Below are 14,786 nucleotides of genomic sequence, written 5' to 3'. Positions count from 1 at the left end.
GGTTGGGTTTTGAAGGAGCCAATGAATGCTCGGAGCGGAGAGTTCAAGAGGTCTAGGCAGAACTGTCAAGTATCGGGAGCAGACGGTGAGAGTCATCTGTGCTGAGCCGAGGGGCGCTACGGCCAGGGGTGTTAGACCGGGACGGGCTGCAGCTGGGTGTACCTCTGACTGTGTGGTCCACCGGGATTGAAGGAGCTCCGCGCCGTCCCCTGAGCACGGTCGTCTTTCTTCCTCCAGGGGTCGGCGGGTACCAACTCCCAAGGATCCCCCCTCCAGACGCACCCATGGCGCAGTTCGTGTTCGAGAGTGATCTGCACTCGCTACTCCAATTGGACGCACCCATCCCCAATGCACCTCCTGCGCGCTGGCAGCGCAAAGCCAAGGACTCCATGGGGCCGGCCCCCTCACCCATGCGGGCGGCCAACCGATCCCACAGCGCCGGCAGGACCCCGGGCCGAACTCCTGGTGAGTGGGGTGCGGCGGTACGCAGGGAGGGAAAAGGGAATGTCTGAGAACATCCGTCATGCTTCCTTCCTCGGGCGCCTAGATAGCTTGTGGGGCTTCTCTCTCCCCATCGTAGGCAAATCCAGTTCTAAAGCTCAGACCACACCCAGCAAAGCTGGCGGTGACCGCTATATTCCCCATCGCAGTGCTTCCCAGATGGAGGTGGCCAGCTTCCTCCTGAGCAAGGAGAACCAGCCTGAAAACAGCCAGACACCCACCAAGAAGGTATGTGTCCAGAGGGGCTTAGGGCAGGGAATCCGTCTGTGCCCTTTGAATGATATCACCCTGCCTTACCACCAACCTTATGTGCTAGGAACATCAGAAAGCCTGGGCCTTGAACCTAAACGGTTTCGACGTAGAAGAAGCCAAGATCCTTCGGCTCAGTGGAAAACCACAGAATGCCCCAGAGGGTAAGACCTAAAGGGATGATTCTTGGAGGGAGGTGTCAGTCTATCCCAGGGGAAATCAGTGCCAGTCTGCTTTTTCTCCTTAAGGCTGAGAGGAGGACTTGGTCTGCCTTCATACTCGGGGGAGGGGAGGCGTCAATTCTCCCAGTAACTAGACCCACTCTGTTGTCACAGGTTACCAGAACAGACTGAAGGTACTTTATAGCCAGAAAGCCACGCCTGGCTCCAGCCGAAAGACTTGCCGATACATTCCTTCCCTGCCAGACCGTATCCTAGATGCCCCTGAAATCCGGAATGACTACTGTACGTGTAGCCTTACCCTTGCCCTGTGGATGAAGAAAGAGAGCTCGGGGACTAGGCAAACAAAGAAGCTCATGCTCTTCCTTTTCCCTCTCTGGTAGACCTGAACCTTGTGGATTGGAGCTCTGGGAATGTACTGGCTGTGGCACTGGACAACAGTGTATACTTGTGGAGTGCTAGCTCTGGTGACATCCTGCAGCTGCTGCAAATGGAGCAGCCTGGGGAATATGTATCCTCTGTGGCCTGGATCAAAGAGGGCAACTATCTGGCTGTGGGCACCAGCAGTGCTGAAGTCCAGGTGAGACTTTTTCCTGCCCTGCAGCTCTTGCCCCCAGACCAAAGGGGCTTGCCCAGCTAGAGGCTGTTAATACCAAGTCCTAACCTCTGATCCTAATGGTCTTCTCTCCCTCTAGCTATGGGATGTGCAACAACAGAAACGGCTTCGAAACATGACCAGTCACTCTGCCCGAGTGGGCTCCCTTTGTTGGAACAGCTATATCCTGTCCAGGTTAGTGGTGGACACAAACCTCCGTGATTTTTGCCCACCCTCTCCCTGATTGTGCACCCCTGGACTGATGCAGCTCTGGTCTGTTTGCATTTTGGCACTGCCACGGAACCTCTGTGATTTCCTTCTCTTTAACAGTGGCTCACGCTCTGGTCACATCCACCACCATGATGTCCGGGTAGCAGAACACCATGTGGCCACACTGAGTGGCCACAGCCAAGAAGTGTGTGGACTACGCTGGGCTCCAGATGGACGACATTTGGCTAGTGGTGGCAATGATAATTTGGTCAATGTGTGGCCTAGTGCTGCTGGAGAAGGTGGCTGGGCTCCCCTGCAGACATTCACCCAACATCAAGGGGCTGTCAAGGTGAGAGTGGGGCTGGACAGGGTCCTCTGTAGACCCTCACGTAGAACCTAGAGACTATCAAAGGGTGATGGGGTGGTAGGATTTGACTAAGTTAATCTGTGACCCCTATAGTTCCTTGTCTAACCCAAGTACATACTGAATCTACCTTTATCCCACCTAGGCTGTAGCTTGGTGTCCTTGGCAGTCCAATGTCTTGGCAACGGGAGGGGGCACCAGTGATCGACACATTCGTATCTGGAATGTCTGCTCTGGGGCCTGCCTGAGTGCTGTGGATGCCCATTCCCAGGTAGTCTTTTACCTATTCCAGCATCTTACTCTCAGATGTGATTTTAATCTATCTATATGGTCTTTCTTGGTTGCCGTGTCCACACCAATGGCTTCACCAACTCTGTACTCTAATGATTCCCAAACTTCTCTCTGGTTCAACCCTCACTCATGAGCTCCAGGCCCATAATTTCAGTGGTCAGTGGGATATCTCTAGTCCTTTGTCCTATGGGTACCACTGCTTCAGTACTGAATTGAACTTGTAACTTACCCTTGCCTCCCTGAAATGTGTTCCTCTTTCTCTTCTCACATTGCTTTAGAATGGCACAGTATACTTAGAAATCTGAAAAGCCTTCTAGAATCTTTCATCCTCCTCTCCTAGTCACCAAGATAATATCAGTTTTACCTCAGAATATTGTTCACATCTGAACCCTCCCCTCAGGCTCTTCTCCCCATAGTCCACTGCAATGACTTCCTCACTGGTCTTCCAGCATTGTCTTATGTCCTCCAGACTGTAGCCTGAGTGGTCTTTCTTAACTACAAATCTGTTACAGTCCTCTAAACCCTGCAGTGGCTCCCAATCACTTACAGCATAGAATCCAAATTCATTAGAATGATATTTGAGGCCTTTGGTAGGCCTCTTAAGGACCACTTCAGCTTTCTCTCCTTCCACTCCCCCCACATGTAGCCTCCATTCTAGACATGGGCTCTGGAGCCAGATGGGCCTGGGTCCAAATTCTGGCTCTGTCACCTACTAACTTAAATCACATTTGGCCTTGGGTAACTTGTTGAACTTCCTTCTTCCTGGTTCTTCATCTGAAAAATGGTTAATAATTGTAACTCTTGAACATTTTTGTAAGGACTGTGATCATTCAAATCTGAGTCTGTAGTACCCGACAGGGTGCCTGCCACTAGACTAGACTTAGTTCTGATTTGAGGGGCCTTGGCTGAATGTTGTTCCCATACTATCCCCTCTCCACAGGTATGCTCCATCCTCTGGTCTCCCCACTACAAGGAGCTCATCTCTGGCCATGGCTTTGCCCAGAACCAGCTGGTTATTTGGAAGTACCCAACCATGGCCAAAGTGGCTGAACTCAAAGGTAGGTGCTAAGGGGAACAAGCCAGACACAAAAGGTCTCAGACTGTTTAATTCCATTTATATGAAATGACCAGAATAGGCAAATCCATAGAGATAGACTAGATTAATGTTTGCCCAGGGTTTGAGGGGAAGAGGATAATGGAGTGATAGCTAATAGGTCAGGGGTTTCTTTTGGGGGTAATGAAAAAATTCTGGAACTAATAGTGGTGATATTGTACAACTTTATGAATATGCTAAAAACCACTGAATTTTACATTTTAAAAGGATAAATTTTACGGGATATGAATTAATTATATCTCAATAAAGCTCAAAATCGAGGGCTGTGGGTATCCACATTCACGTGCACTTTGCTCACTTCCCTTCCTCATGCTCCAGGCCACACAGCCCGTGTCCTGAGTCTGACCATGAGCCCAGATGGGGCCACTGTGGCATCAGCAGCAGCAGATGAGACCCTGCGGCTATGGCGTTGCTTTGAGTTAGACCCTGCACGGCGGCGGGAGCGGGAGAAGGCCAGTGCGGCCAAAAGCAGCCTTATCCACCAAGGCATCCGTTGAGAACCCACTTATCCTGTTTTGTTTTGTTTTGTTTTTTAATTTTTCTAATAAAGTCATGTTTCCCTTTCTTCTTGCATGACCTGTGTCTCACCAGCCTCTCCAGGGGCTCCTCTCTATTGTGATCAGAAAGCAACACTTCTATTTGTAGACAGGGCTAGTAGGCTTTGTACCCCACCTCTTCCATTCACACATGTACACACACAGCCTCAGTGGTTTTCTCTGTCACTTTTAATTAAGACACAAGTGAGTGAGCAGCCTCCACAGGCTTTTTTCCCAGGACCCTTACCCACCCTGACCTTTGGCCGAGAAGCTACTGCTTCAGTGTGGGGGTGGAGAAAAAGGGAGCCTGGGTCCACAGTGACAGATTATTGCTGACCTCTTCAGTATGAGAAAAAGGCCACAAGACCCTGGTGGGGGCCAGCCCTGAGTGCTCCTCCCCCAAGTTTAAGGCAGAGAGGGGGAAGTAAGTGTCCAGCCCTTTCAGCCCCCAGCTCTGAAGTGGCAGAGGGCAATGAGGCCACATCCCTGGAGCTGGCCAGGAGAAGTGAGAGGAATGGAGGCAGTGGCCCCTGTGTACCAGCTGTGGAGGGGAGGGCCTGTCCCCTGCTCAGTCTTGACCACATAAGCCCTGGTCACAGGTGTAGGGGAGGACACTGATGGATGCTGCCCAAGGTGCAGTCCCGAGGCACTTAGGTGGGCGTCTAGCTAAGCCATATTTCTCAATTGGCCTTGATCTTGGCTCCTGGGACTCCATTTTGCTGAAGTGCACGGGGCAACCGCTTGCCCTTGGTGTAAGACTGATACCAGAAATTGGAGAACAACACAAAGAAGATGGTGCCATAAATCCAGATGAGGTGGATGATGATGGGGTACTGGTAGCCACAGCTGGGCAGGAAATAGTACTGGGAGATGTGCAGCGAGACCAGGACAAACTGGATCTAGGATAGAGAAAGGCAAGGATTGAGGGAACTTGGAGGACGGGCAGGGAAGAGGGAGTGAAGGAAGAAACTGAAATGCTGACTGGGGAGAGATGGGGTCAAAGGTGAGAGGCCGGATTAAGGTAGGACTAGGAACGTTGGGGGGGGTGAGTTATAAGCCAGGCTCCTCACCAGTTGGATGGCTGTCATATGTTTCTTCCACCAAAGGTAGGGCTGAGCCACAGGGCCGAGGGCAGACAATCCATAGTACAGGTACATGACGACATGCACAGAGGAGTTTATCATGGCATGGAAAGAGCCCATTCCTCCTGTGAGTGAACAATGAAACGGGGTCAGGAGAGTTGAACTTCTGGTCTCCAGTGCCCACCCCTCTTCCCCCAAAGGCCTGTGCCACTCACCTGGAGCAAACTTTACCCCCCACCACCAGCTCCAGGGAAGCACTGAGTGATGGAAGACATGTAGGAAGGTCACCTGCCCATCTTTCTTCCGGAGAATGAAGATCACCTGAGAGAAAAGTGGGCGAGGGGGGATCAGAACCAGGCCTTGTTCCTTTCTATCTCCCAAGTTCTCACATCTTATACAGCCACTCACCGTGTCCATCAACTCAATGATCTTGGAGAAGAAGAAGAGCCAAGCCACACGAACCATCTGCAAAATGTTAGGATAGCCTTAGGACCCCCATACTGCTCTAAGAGCCTCCCAAAACTGGGCCATGAGCCCAGGTCACCCCCACACTGCTCTATCCCCCAAGTCTCTTATGACCTAGTCCCCAGCCCCTACTTACCCTAAGTGCCTCAGGGTTGTTGGAATAGTCCACAGGGTCACAGCGCCAGGTATAGGTACTCAGCCAGCCAGACATCAAGAACTAGGAAAGGGTGAGGATCAGACCACCTGAGAGCCACCCTTTCTCCCATGCCTCCCTTTCTCTAGCTGCAGAAATGGATCTGAGCCTCTCTGGCTCTAAGCCCCACCCCTTACACTGCCAGCAGAATTGAAGCATAGGTATCCCAGGGGCCCACCTCATAGACAATGTAGAGTGAGAGTGCCACCAGTGAAAAGTTGTAGACAATCATGAAGCCACGGAGCTGGAAAGGCTTCCGATTGGCCATGATGCGAGGCCCAAGTGAGAGAACGAAGTACGCATAGGTCAAGAGGATGGAGGTCATTAGCAGTGGGGACCCCATCAGAGGGTAGCCCTGGATCCGGGGATCTGTGAACAAGGGTTAAAGGTAGTCAGAAAGGGTCACAGGATTCAAAGAGTCCCCCACAGGTCTATAGACATGAGGTCAGGTCACAAAGGGTCAAGGGGTTCACAGGGACTCCCCATTCAGAGACAGCCCTAGATCAGGAATCCCAGGGAAGGAGGGAAGAAAGGGCTGATGGAGAGCATCTTACCTGCATGCTTTAGCATTTCCTGGTACAAGTTCACGACAGCCTCCATCCTGGCTAAGGACTCTGGGGAAGTATGGAGGGTGAGTGTCAGGCAGGGCTCAGTGCACCCCCACCTCACCCCTGGCCAAAAGAAGCAGGACGCCTCATTATAGAAAGGACAGAAAAATGGCACAAGGAAGGAGTTGTGGGGGCCTAGAGGGAGGAGGCAGTTTGGTGGGGTATCTCCTCCCCACACATCCTGTCTGCCTGGGAAGAGCTGTTCCGCCCTTTCCTCTCCACATTTTATTCCTCTCCTCCCTCTCTGCTCCTCTCCAGAGATGTTTGCTTCCTAGCCTCCCTTCCCCTCTTCCTCCCAGAGAGAACTCTCAATTTCTGGTCTCAAGATTCTCTTTTCCGGAGAGTCTTACCTCCTCACTAACAGTGAACTCATGTCCAGTGTGAAACTCTCCCTTCCCAGTCTCTCACCTACTCAGCTGTAAGTTTTTCCTCTCACCAGGGTCTCACCTCCAACCTCTCCTCTCCCCTGGCAGAACTCTCACCTGCCGGGTTCCTCCTCTCCCCTCTGCCCTCCCGGAGCTCTCACCTCTGGCCTCTCCTCCTCTCTTCTCTGGTTCTCCTCTTGCCAAGCCCTTCCTCTCCTGGAGCCCGGCTCCTTCCGACTCCTGCCCTGGCAGCTCCACCTGTCTGACTAGATCTGGCAGCAGCCCCGCCCTCTACCCGCCCCCGCTGCACGGCACATGGGGTGGAGGGTAGGTCCAGGCTACAGGTCAGTGCCTGGAGGAGCAAGACCCACCAGGATTGGGAAAACCAAGTAAAGCCACAGACCAATCAGACGAGCTAAGGGCCTGTCTAAGTCTGAGCCAGAAACCACCCCAGGCCCTGGCCCCAGCCCTTGCCTTGGCCCAATAATAACAGCTGAAAACTCACACACAGCATCCCCTCCTGACCAGTCATAAAGTCTCAGTTTGTCCTACATCAGAATGGGTACAATCACCCCCTCTCTCCCAGGGAGGGGTAGCAAAGCCAGCAGCATGTGAGGAGGTAGGGGAGTGGGGGAGCTCTCAGGAACCTTCCCCTCCCTCAGGGAGGGGTCCTAATGGGCTAGGTCCCCTCCCCCTCAGGCCCTGCAGGAATGTCAAGGAAGGGTTCATAAGGACACAAAAGCCTCTGCCCAGACAGAGGAGAGCCTGGGTCTTCTGGGATCAAGGAGAGACGTTCCCAGAGGGACAGGGATTCCCTACCCAACCAGGGCAGCAGGTGTTCTGAGAGCCTCCTGCATCCTACCTGTGTGGTTCCCTCTATCCAGAGAACTACCTGTGCAGGTACTAAGCTAAGATAGACCTGACACATCCAATGTATGCAACTACACACACACTCCCAGAACACTCCTTGCACACATTCACTGGGCACACATTCACTGGGCACACATCCCACAGGTGCTCCCACACACTTACACACCATCCCAAACTTCTTCAGGCTTACACACACCTGTTCAGACCTACATCTGCCCACACAATGGTCAGGCTCTGAATCTTCCCCCTCCACACACACACACACACCTGCCTCTCCACTCCACAGTGAGAAACTCACCAATGGCCAGCGCATATGTGTGCACACAGAGCCCACATACCTCCTGCTGGCAACAACTGCCCTCCCTGTCACATACCAACCGCCCCCCACCAACCCCTCTGGACTTTGACATGAAAAGTTTCCTATACTCAGAACTGCTCCTAACTACATTCACACTGGCCAACACACACCAACTCGCTCACACATCATCCTCCACAGGTCCCATGTTACCATGCACAAATGCGTGTGCTCACCACAGGCCCAAGCCTGCTTGAAGTGACGTGCAGGTTCATTCACACATATGTGAGTCACAGATACATGTGGTCACATACATAAACTCATTCACCACTTAGAGGTGAACGGAAGTAAACGCCTCCAATCGTATGCAGACACACAACTGTTCTCTAGTCACTTATACAGATCTCTTTCCATGGACGGTAATCATCACTCATTCATTCACAATCAGATTTCTGTTGGTTGCCTATTCTATGATAGGGCCTGCCCAGCTTAGGCATGTGCTCTAACACACAGTTCCTCTTCCACACGTGTGAGGTTGCCAGCACCTTATTTCTCTGTCTCTCTCTCAACCACCACCACCCAAATTCCCCGTCACACACACACAAGCGCACACACACTCATACACCAGGAGGTCAGGAGTGGCTTCAGGCTTCTGAGAACGACCTGTCCCCAAGCTTGAGAAAAAGCTGGGTGTGTCCTCCGAGGGGACGGATGGAAGGGATAAGGAGACAGCCAAAGGAAGGGGGAAGGGAGCAGAGGAGAGGAAAATGTAGGGAGGAAAGGGGAGGGAGAGGGGGGATGACCACCTAAAGGTGGTGGAGTAAAGTCTATGTTTAAACAAATGAGGGCAGGGACAGGGGTGGTAGGGGAAGGAGGTTGCTGCAGAGGCCCAGCCCCACTAAGCTGGGACCTCCCACCCAACCTCCCCCAGGAACAGCCTCGCCCACAGCCAGGGCTGGGCAGGGCAGGGCAGGGCAGGGCTGGGTTAGCCAGGCAGGGGGCCCTGGCACATGGAGAGCCCGTAGAAGGTCCAGACTCACCAGCGGGGGGCCAGGCAGGCTGTAGTGGAGGGTCCGGAGCGAGCTGGGTCAGAGAGAAGTCCCCAAGGCCAGCCTGCCTACCACTTCCTCATCTGCTGGGCAGACTTTCTGTCACCCGAGGGGGGAGGGGGCGGGCTGGGTGGGGGATGCCTGCTGATTGGGCCGCCAGCCCGAAGGCAGGAGGGGCCTTCCAGCCCGGGCTCGGCTCAGCTCGGCTCTGCCAGAGGGGCGGGGGCAGGGGCGGGCCGCCAGATCCCGGGGCAGGAAGCACACCCAGCCCTGACTCCCCACCCTTTCCCTCTGCATCTCTCAGCCCGCCTCAGCCAGGTTGTTGCGGCCTGGCCCGCCACAATTGCACATTGCTCCTTCCTGACTTTCAGCCCCTGAATGGCCTCATTCTGGGCCCTCTGGTGATTAATCCACCAGTATGACCAACACATCTGTTTGTGGCAGGTCCAGCTCGGGACCCTGGAAAAGTTCCAGCGTTCAGGCATTTCCTCAAAGAGCTCACTGTCTAATAGGGTGAGATCAGAGGGGTGGGTAGCAGGGGTATAAGCGTGCTAAGGGCTGACTTGGGGTGGCATGGAGTCTCAGAGGGAGGGGCAACCTTCTTGAAGAGCCTTTAAACTTGGAGGAGCTGCAGCATTAGGAGGAGCTTAGAGGAATTCACGGAATGGAGGTGGGAGAATACAAGTGGCCTGGGGCAAAACCAGTGAATCACTGTCTAAACTGGCCTTTAAGGTAGCGAAATGAAAGAAGGGGAAATGAAGCTAGTTGTGGCTGAATGCAGGTAGTAGTTATTAAAGGCCAAATGAAACAGTTTGATTTTTATTCTAAAAGCAGAGAAGATTTTTGAGGAGGGTACAATCAAGATACATTCATGATACATTCATTCATCAAATATTTATTGACCACCTGTCATGTGCAATGAACAAAGGCAGACACTGTCCCTGCCTTGCCCTGTTTACAGTTTGGCTGAATCACTTGACTCTGGCAGCCAGGGTACTGAGGGTATTGAAAGGAGACCAGGTGAGAGCTAACCTGACCTAAAAAGGTTTGGAAACTGATGGGATTGGAGAAGGCAGACAATGTGAAGATTCCTCAGGTTGGCTGGAATACACACACACACACACACACACACACAACTACGTATATGTAGTTGTATATCTGTCTTCCTGAGCTCCCCCCTTTTGCCTTCCCCACCACAGACATTCACCAACTAGACTCAACTATTGAGGGCAGGGACTAAGTTTTAGTGAAATGAACTCTATTTTCAATAGCATCGGGAACAGTGCTTTGCATATAGTGACTCAATAACTGCTTACAGGACTGAAAGGTGTAAATGTGGACAGAACAGAAATTCAGAAGAGGTGGTGGTTTGGGACAAATGATATGTTTGTAAATGGTGGGTGGGAATGTAACTATGTGGAAGTTTAATCCTGGAGTTTAGGCAAGAATTCAGAGCCAAAGTACAGCTGTGGCCCAGCCCAGTAGTACCTGCCTTTGAAAGGAAATGGAGAGAATTCAACTATTCAAAAAGTTCAGACTTCGCACTGTACACTGAAGCCCTCCATGATCTGGCCCCCAGCCTCTCACCTCATTCCATGCCACTCTTTTGGGCCACACCCTCTGCTTTAACTGTTTGCAAGGATGTCAGCATCTTTCATAAACCCCAACCCCAAGCCTTGTCCCCCAGCTCATCACAAGGTATAATCAACCCTCCCAGGAGTCATTCCTTCCTTCCTCTTATTCCCACAATCTCACTGGAATGCAATTATCTGCTTATCTATACCCCTGGACTATAAACTGCTCACAGCAGGGGCCATGTTTTAGTCATCTCTGTATCTTTAGCACCTGGCCTATTGCCTAACACTCAGTTGATCTTCCATAAATGTTTGTTGAGTGAATGTTAAAGTGAATGGGACAATATGAGAAAGGGAAGAGAGGTACTTTAAGACATCCAGAGTCACATGGGGAGGATAAAAAGTTAAAAAGCCCTTTCTACTTCCCTTCAGATGCAGTATTGAGTTAATAAATATTTATTGAAAGTCTAATATGTTCCAGGTATACATACTTCAGTGGCTTTGGAGTCAGACCTGACTCCAAAGACCTGAGTTTAAAACTTCCAATTGTGTGACCTTATATAAATTGCTGAAACTCTATAAAATGGGAACAACAGTACCTACCTCATAGGATTATTGTGAAGATTAAAAGAGATAACACATTTAAAATGCTTTGTACTGTTTCTGTTTCATAATTTAATAGATCATGGGGAAGTAACACAATATGTCAAGAAGGTACATCCTTGCATGTGCATTCATTAACGTTCATTTAGCAAATACTTCCTAAATACTTACCGTGTGTAAATCACTGTTCTGAAGAGCACCACTGAGAGGTTTTGGATTAAGTGTCCATCATGAGTCCATAAGAGACAGAGCAGACTACTATAGATGATGAAACTGTCCAGGAGGCCAAACGTAGCAGTGACAGGGAACTTCAATTATTCATTAATTACCTGGATCACACTGGTAAACTGGCTACAGCAAGCTCTCAACAAATGTTGATTGACTACATGAATGAACATGCTCAAACACTTATTTTGCACTGCTCCTAACTGGTCCTGGAAGCAAGTGTCTTCAAATATCTGAGTTATACCACCTAGCCATAAGTCCTACCAAATAGCACCTCTCAAACCGTGGGGTTCCTGTGAAACAGTCTAGAGGGGAAGACAGATAGATAAATGAATGATTACAGTAGAGTGTAGTGAATGTTCCCTTAGAGATAAACCTAGAGTGTTATGAAGCACTGAGGCAGACCCCTCAACCCAGGCTTTGGGTGGGGATTGTTCTTGGAAGGCTTATAGAAATGACCCCTAAGTTGAGCAGTAACGGATACTTTATAGAAGGCAGGGGAAGACATTCCAGGCACAAGGACAAGTATGTATGAAGGCATGAAAATAAAAGCACATAGTAGGTTTAGGAAATTGAAGTAGTTTGGTTGGCTCCAGCACAGAGGACATATGAATAGGGGCAGGAAATATAGGCAGGAGTCAGTTTACAAAAAGCCTTGTATGCCATGGTGAGAAGTTTAGATTTACTCTATCTGTACTTCTCAGCTCTGGCTGTACACCAGAATCACCTGGAGGAGCTTTTAAACCATCAATGCCTCCCCATTGATTCTAATGGTTGTTTTTAATGGGAAGAGGTTTGAGCATGGTTATATGCTGTGTGGAAGGAGATGATGGAGCAGACAAGAACACTTCATAGACTGAAATGTACAGGAAAGAAGAGGTAAGTTTGATAAAGAATTGGGAGGAAACTGAGTGAATTTTCACCTAAAGAAATCTATTCTTTTCTTTACTTAGAAAGTGAGGCCATCTTTAAGAATGAGGGGCTGCGGTAGCATAAGGAGTTTTAGGGAGTTTTAGGGAAAAGCTCATGAAGGATGCTGGGAAGTCTTGGTGGGCAGAGAAGGCGGCCCTGCTTGGTGGGAGACCATGAACAGTAGCACCAGTAAGAAGTTTGTATGACATTCTCTAGCAGACCTCAGTAGCTGGGAGGTAGGAGAGTAGAAATGGGACTGTATGGGATCTGCAGGGAAGCTAGGTAGGAGGCCTTAGAGGGAAGGGGAGTCAATGGCAGTGCCTGGCACCTAGGTTGAATAGGAAGAAAAGTAATACTGGGGGTGGGTTGATATACTGAAGAAACTGAAAGGACCAAGTAACTCATAGACCCAATAAGGATGAAGGCCAGGTAGAGTGGGGAAAGAACACTCAGTCCAACTGTGAATTAAAATCATCTCCTTCATGCAGCCTTCCTAACTAATCAGAAGGGAGATGACACCTTGCCTTTGGTCCCGCCCTGACACTCATTCCCCACTCACTGCTCTCTAACCAATCCTTGTCCATCCTCTTTCCCCAGAAGATAAACCACGGATTTCATTTTCCCAAGGGCTCAGCCTGAAAGCCACCATCTGTATGAACCCTAACTGCTTTATTCCTGTGATTGTATGAGCCTTTGAATGTTTCAGCAGGAAAATTAAATGGAGGTAGGGCAGGAGAAGCAGGAATGGCGGTAAGTAAAATAATGGAAAAAGGTGTGCCTGTGTGTGAATGAGCAAGTGGAGGCAGGGGAAGGGGATAGTGTATTGGTGATACGGAGGAATGTGCTAAAGAACAATAGGAACTGAGGGTTGAGGGTTGAGGGGCAGGTGTGTCATGCTTCTCCCTTCCCCATCCTGAAAAGGACAAAGGGCACTTCTGGCACAGTGCCCAGACAGAAGAGTTGAAGGGAAGGTTGAGCCTGTGAGGACAGGGGAGCAAAGATGAATGTGAAAGGTTTGCCAGTTAATTATTCTGCATGTTTCTTGGCCTCAGGCAGCTGGTTCCCTCTTCCTAAGCAGGCTGGGACCTTGGCTGAAGGAACAGGGTTGGAAAGACATCTGGCGAAGAGAAGGGAGAGACTGCACGCAATCTCCAGGCAGAGGGAGAGGGATGTGAGGGAACCTGCAGGAAGAGTTCTGCCTGCTACTCACTGTAGGCTAGAGGGAGAAAAGGAAAGGTTTTTGGTTAGGGAACAAACTAGGGGAGGCTATTAGGATGGAGGAGAGAGAGTTAGCAAGACCCGGATGTGTGAGATGAGCCAAACGGGGAAAATTGAAAAACGTGCTTACTATTCGACACTTGTGGCAAGCGCAGGGCCAGCTGCTTTCCACATAACCTTATGGTTCAATCATGTAAGGTTGGCAGTACTATTGTCACTTCTTAAAGACGGAAAACAATGGAGTCTGGGGGGTTAAAGGATTTCCTCAGGGTCACATTGTAGCGAGTAGAAAAGACAGGAGTTTCAGGCTAAAGAAAAAACATGGGCAAAAGGATGGAGGAAGGAAAGCACAGGACACGTGTAGAGAATTTCAGGTAATTCAGTTTGCCTAACAGATACGGTGAATGAAAGGAATTCATATGATAGAAAGTTAAAAAATACGTTGGCCTCAAATCATGGAGGGTCTGTATAGAATGAAGAGTTTAGTTTTTAATCAGGGTGTCACTGAGTAAGGAAGTTGATATGGTAAAAAGATAAACCTGGAGACAGTAAGATATATTACCCAGAGGAAAACACAAGGAGAGAGACCAGCTGGGAGAAGAGTTCAGAGGCATAGGTGTGACAAAACGAAGGCCTGACCTAGAGCTATGGAAGTGAGAAGAAAGAAAAGGGGAGAGAGGAGAGAAAAAAAAACAGAAGTGACAGCAAGGTTGTTGTGCTGGTTTGAATGTATTATGTCCCCCAGAAAAAGCCATATTCTTTGGTGTAATCTTGTGGGGCAGACACAATAGTGGGGATTAAGTTGGAACGTTTGGATTAGGTTGTTTGCATGGAGATGTGCCCCACCCAACTGTGGATGATGGCTGAGATATTTCCATGGAGGTGTGGCCCCACCCATTCACGGTGGGCCTTGATCAGTGGAGCCATATAAATGAACTGACTCAAAGAGAAGGAACTGAGTGCAGCTGTGAGTGATGTTTTGAAGAGGAGCAAGCTTGCTAGAGAGGAACGTCCTGGGAGAGAGCCATTTTGAAAGCAGAACTTTGGAGCAGACGCCAGCCACGTGCCTTCCCAGCTAACAGAGGTTTTCTGGATGCCATTGGCCATCCTCCAGTGAAAGTACCCGATTACTGATGTGTTACCTTGGACACTTTATGGCCTTAAGACTGTAACTGTGTAGCCAAATAAACCCCCTTTTTATAAAAGCCAATCCGTCTCTGGTGTTTTGCATTCTGCAGCATTAGCAAACTAGAACAGTTATCAAGCTGGATAACTCAGGATGGAGCAG

At 50.1% G+C, this 14,786-nt stretch overlaps 2 protein-coding genes across 3 annotated transcripts; one reads left to right on the top strand and one right to left on the bottom strand.

Moving 5' to 3' along the window:
• The first annotated feature begins 63 nt into the window (after positions 1–63).
• Positions 64–4,067, top strand: CDC20 (cell division cycle 20). The gene is made up of 11 exons (XM_037817235.1): positions 64–85; positions 238–465; positions 581–729; positions 818–914; positions 1,086–1,214; positions 1,313–1,509; positions 1,625–1,719; positions 1,855–2,083; positions 2,244–2,369; positions 3,330–3,447; positions 3,822–4,067. The coding sequence occupies exons 2-11, from the start codon at positions 285–287 to the stop codon at positions 3,998–4,000; spliced, it is 1,500 nt and encodes a 499-aa protein (XP_037673163.1). The 5' UTR covers positions 64–85; positions 238–284; the 3' UTR covers positions 4,001–4,067.
• A 143-nt stretch (positions 4,068–4,210) lies between these two features.
• Positions 4,211–9,108, bottom strand: ELOVL1 (ELOVL fatty acid elongase 1). Of its 2 annotated transcripts, XM_037817219.1 has the most exons (8): positions 8,958–9,108; positions 6,334–6,393; positions 5,958–6,148; positions 5,723–5,803; positions 5,530–5,586; positions 5,337–5,442; positions 5,110–5,246; positions 4,720–4,938 (listed from the first exon to the last, which is right to left on the bottom strand). In XM_037817219.1, the coding sequence occupies exons 2-8, from the start codon at positions 6,377–6,379 to the stop codon at positions 4,720–4,722; spliced, it is 837 nt and encodes a 278-aa protein (XP_037673147.1). In that variant the 5' UTR covers positions 6,380–6,393; positions 8,958–9,108. The 2 variants fall into 2 exon arrangements, with proteins under 2 accessions (XP_037673152.1, XP_037673147.1); XM_037817224.1 differs by lacking the exon at positions 8,958–9,108 and having other exon boundaries at positions 4,211–4,938; positions 6,334–6,380.
• Between the last annotated feature and the right edge of the window lie 5,678 nt (positions 9,109–14,786).

Source organism: Choloepus didactylus, chromosome 2 (assembly GCF_015220235.1).
Source record: "Choloepus didactylus isolate mChoDid1 chromosome 2, mChoDid1.pri, whole genome shotgun sequence".
NCBI lineage: Eukaryota > Metazoa > Chordata > Mammalia > Pilosa > Megalonychidae > Choloepus > Choloepus didactylus.
This window is presented reverse-complemented; position numbering and strand designations above follow the sequence as displayed.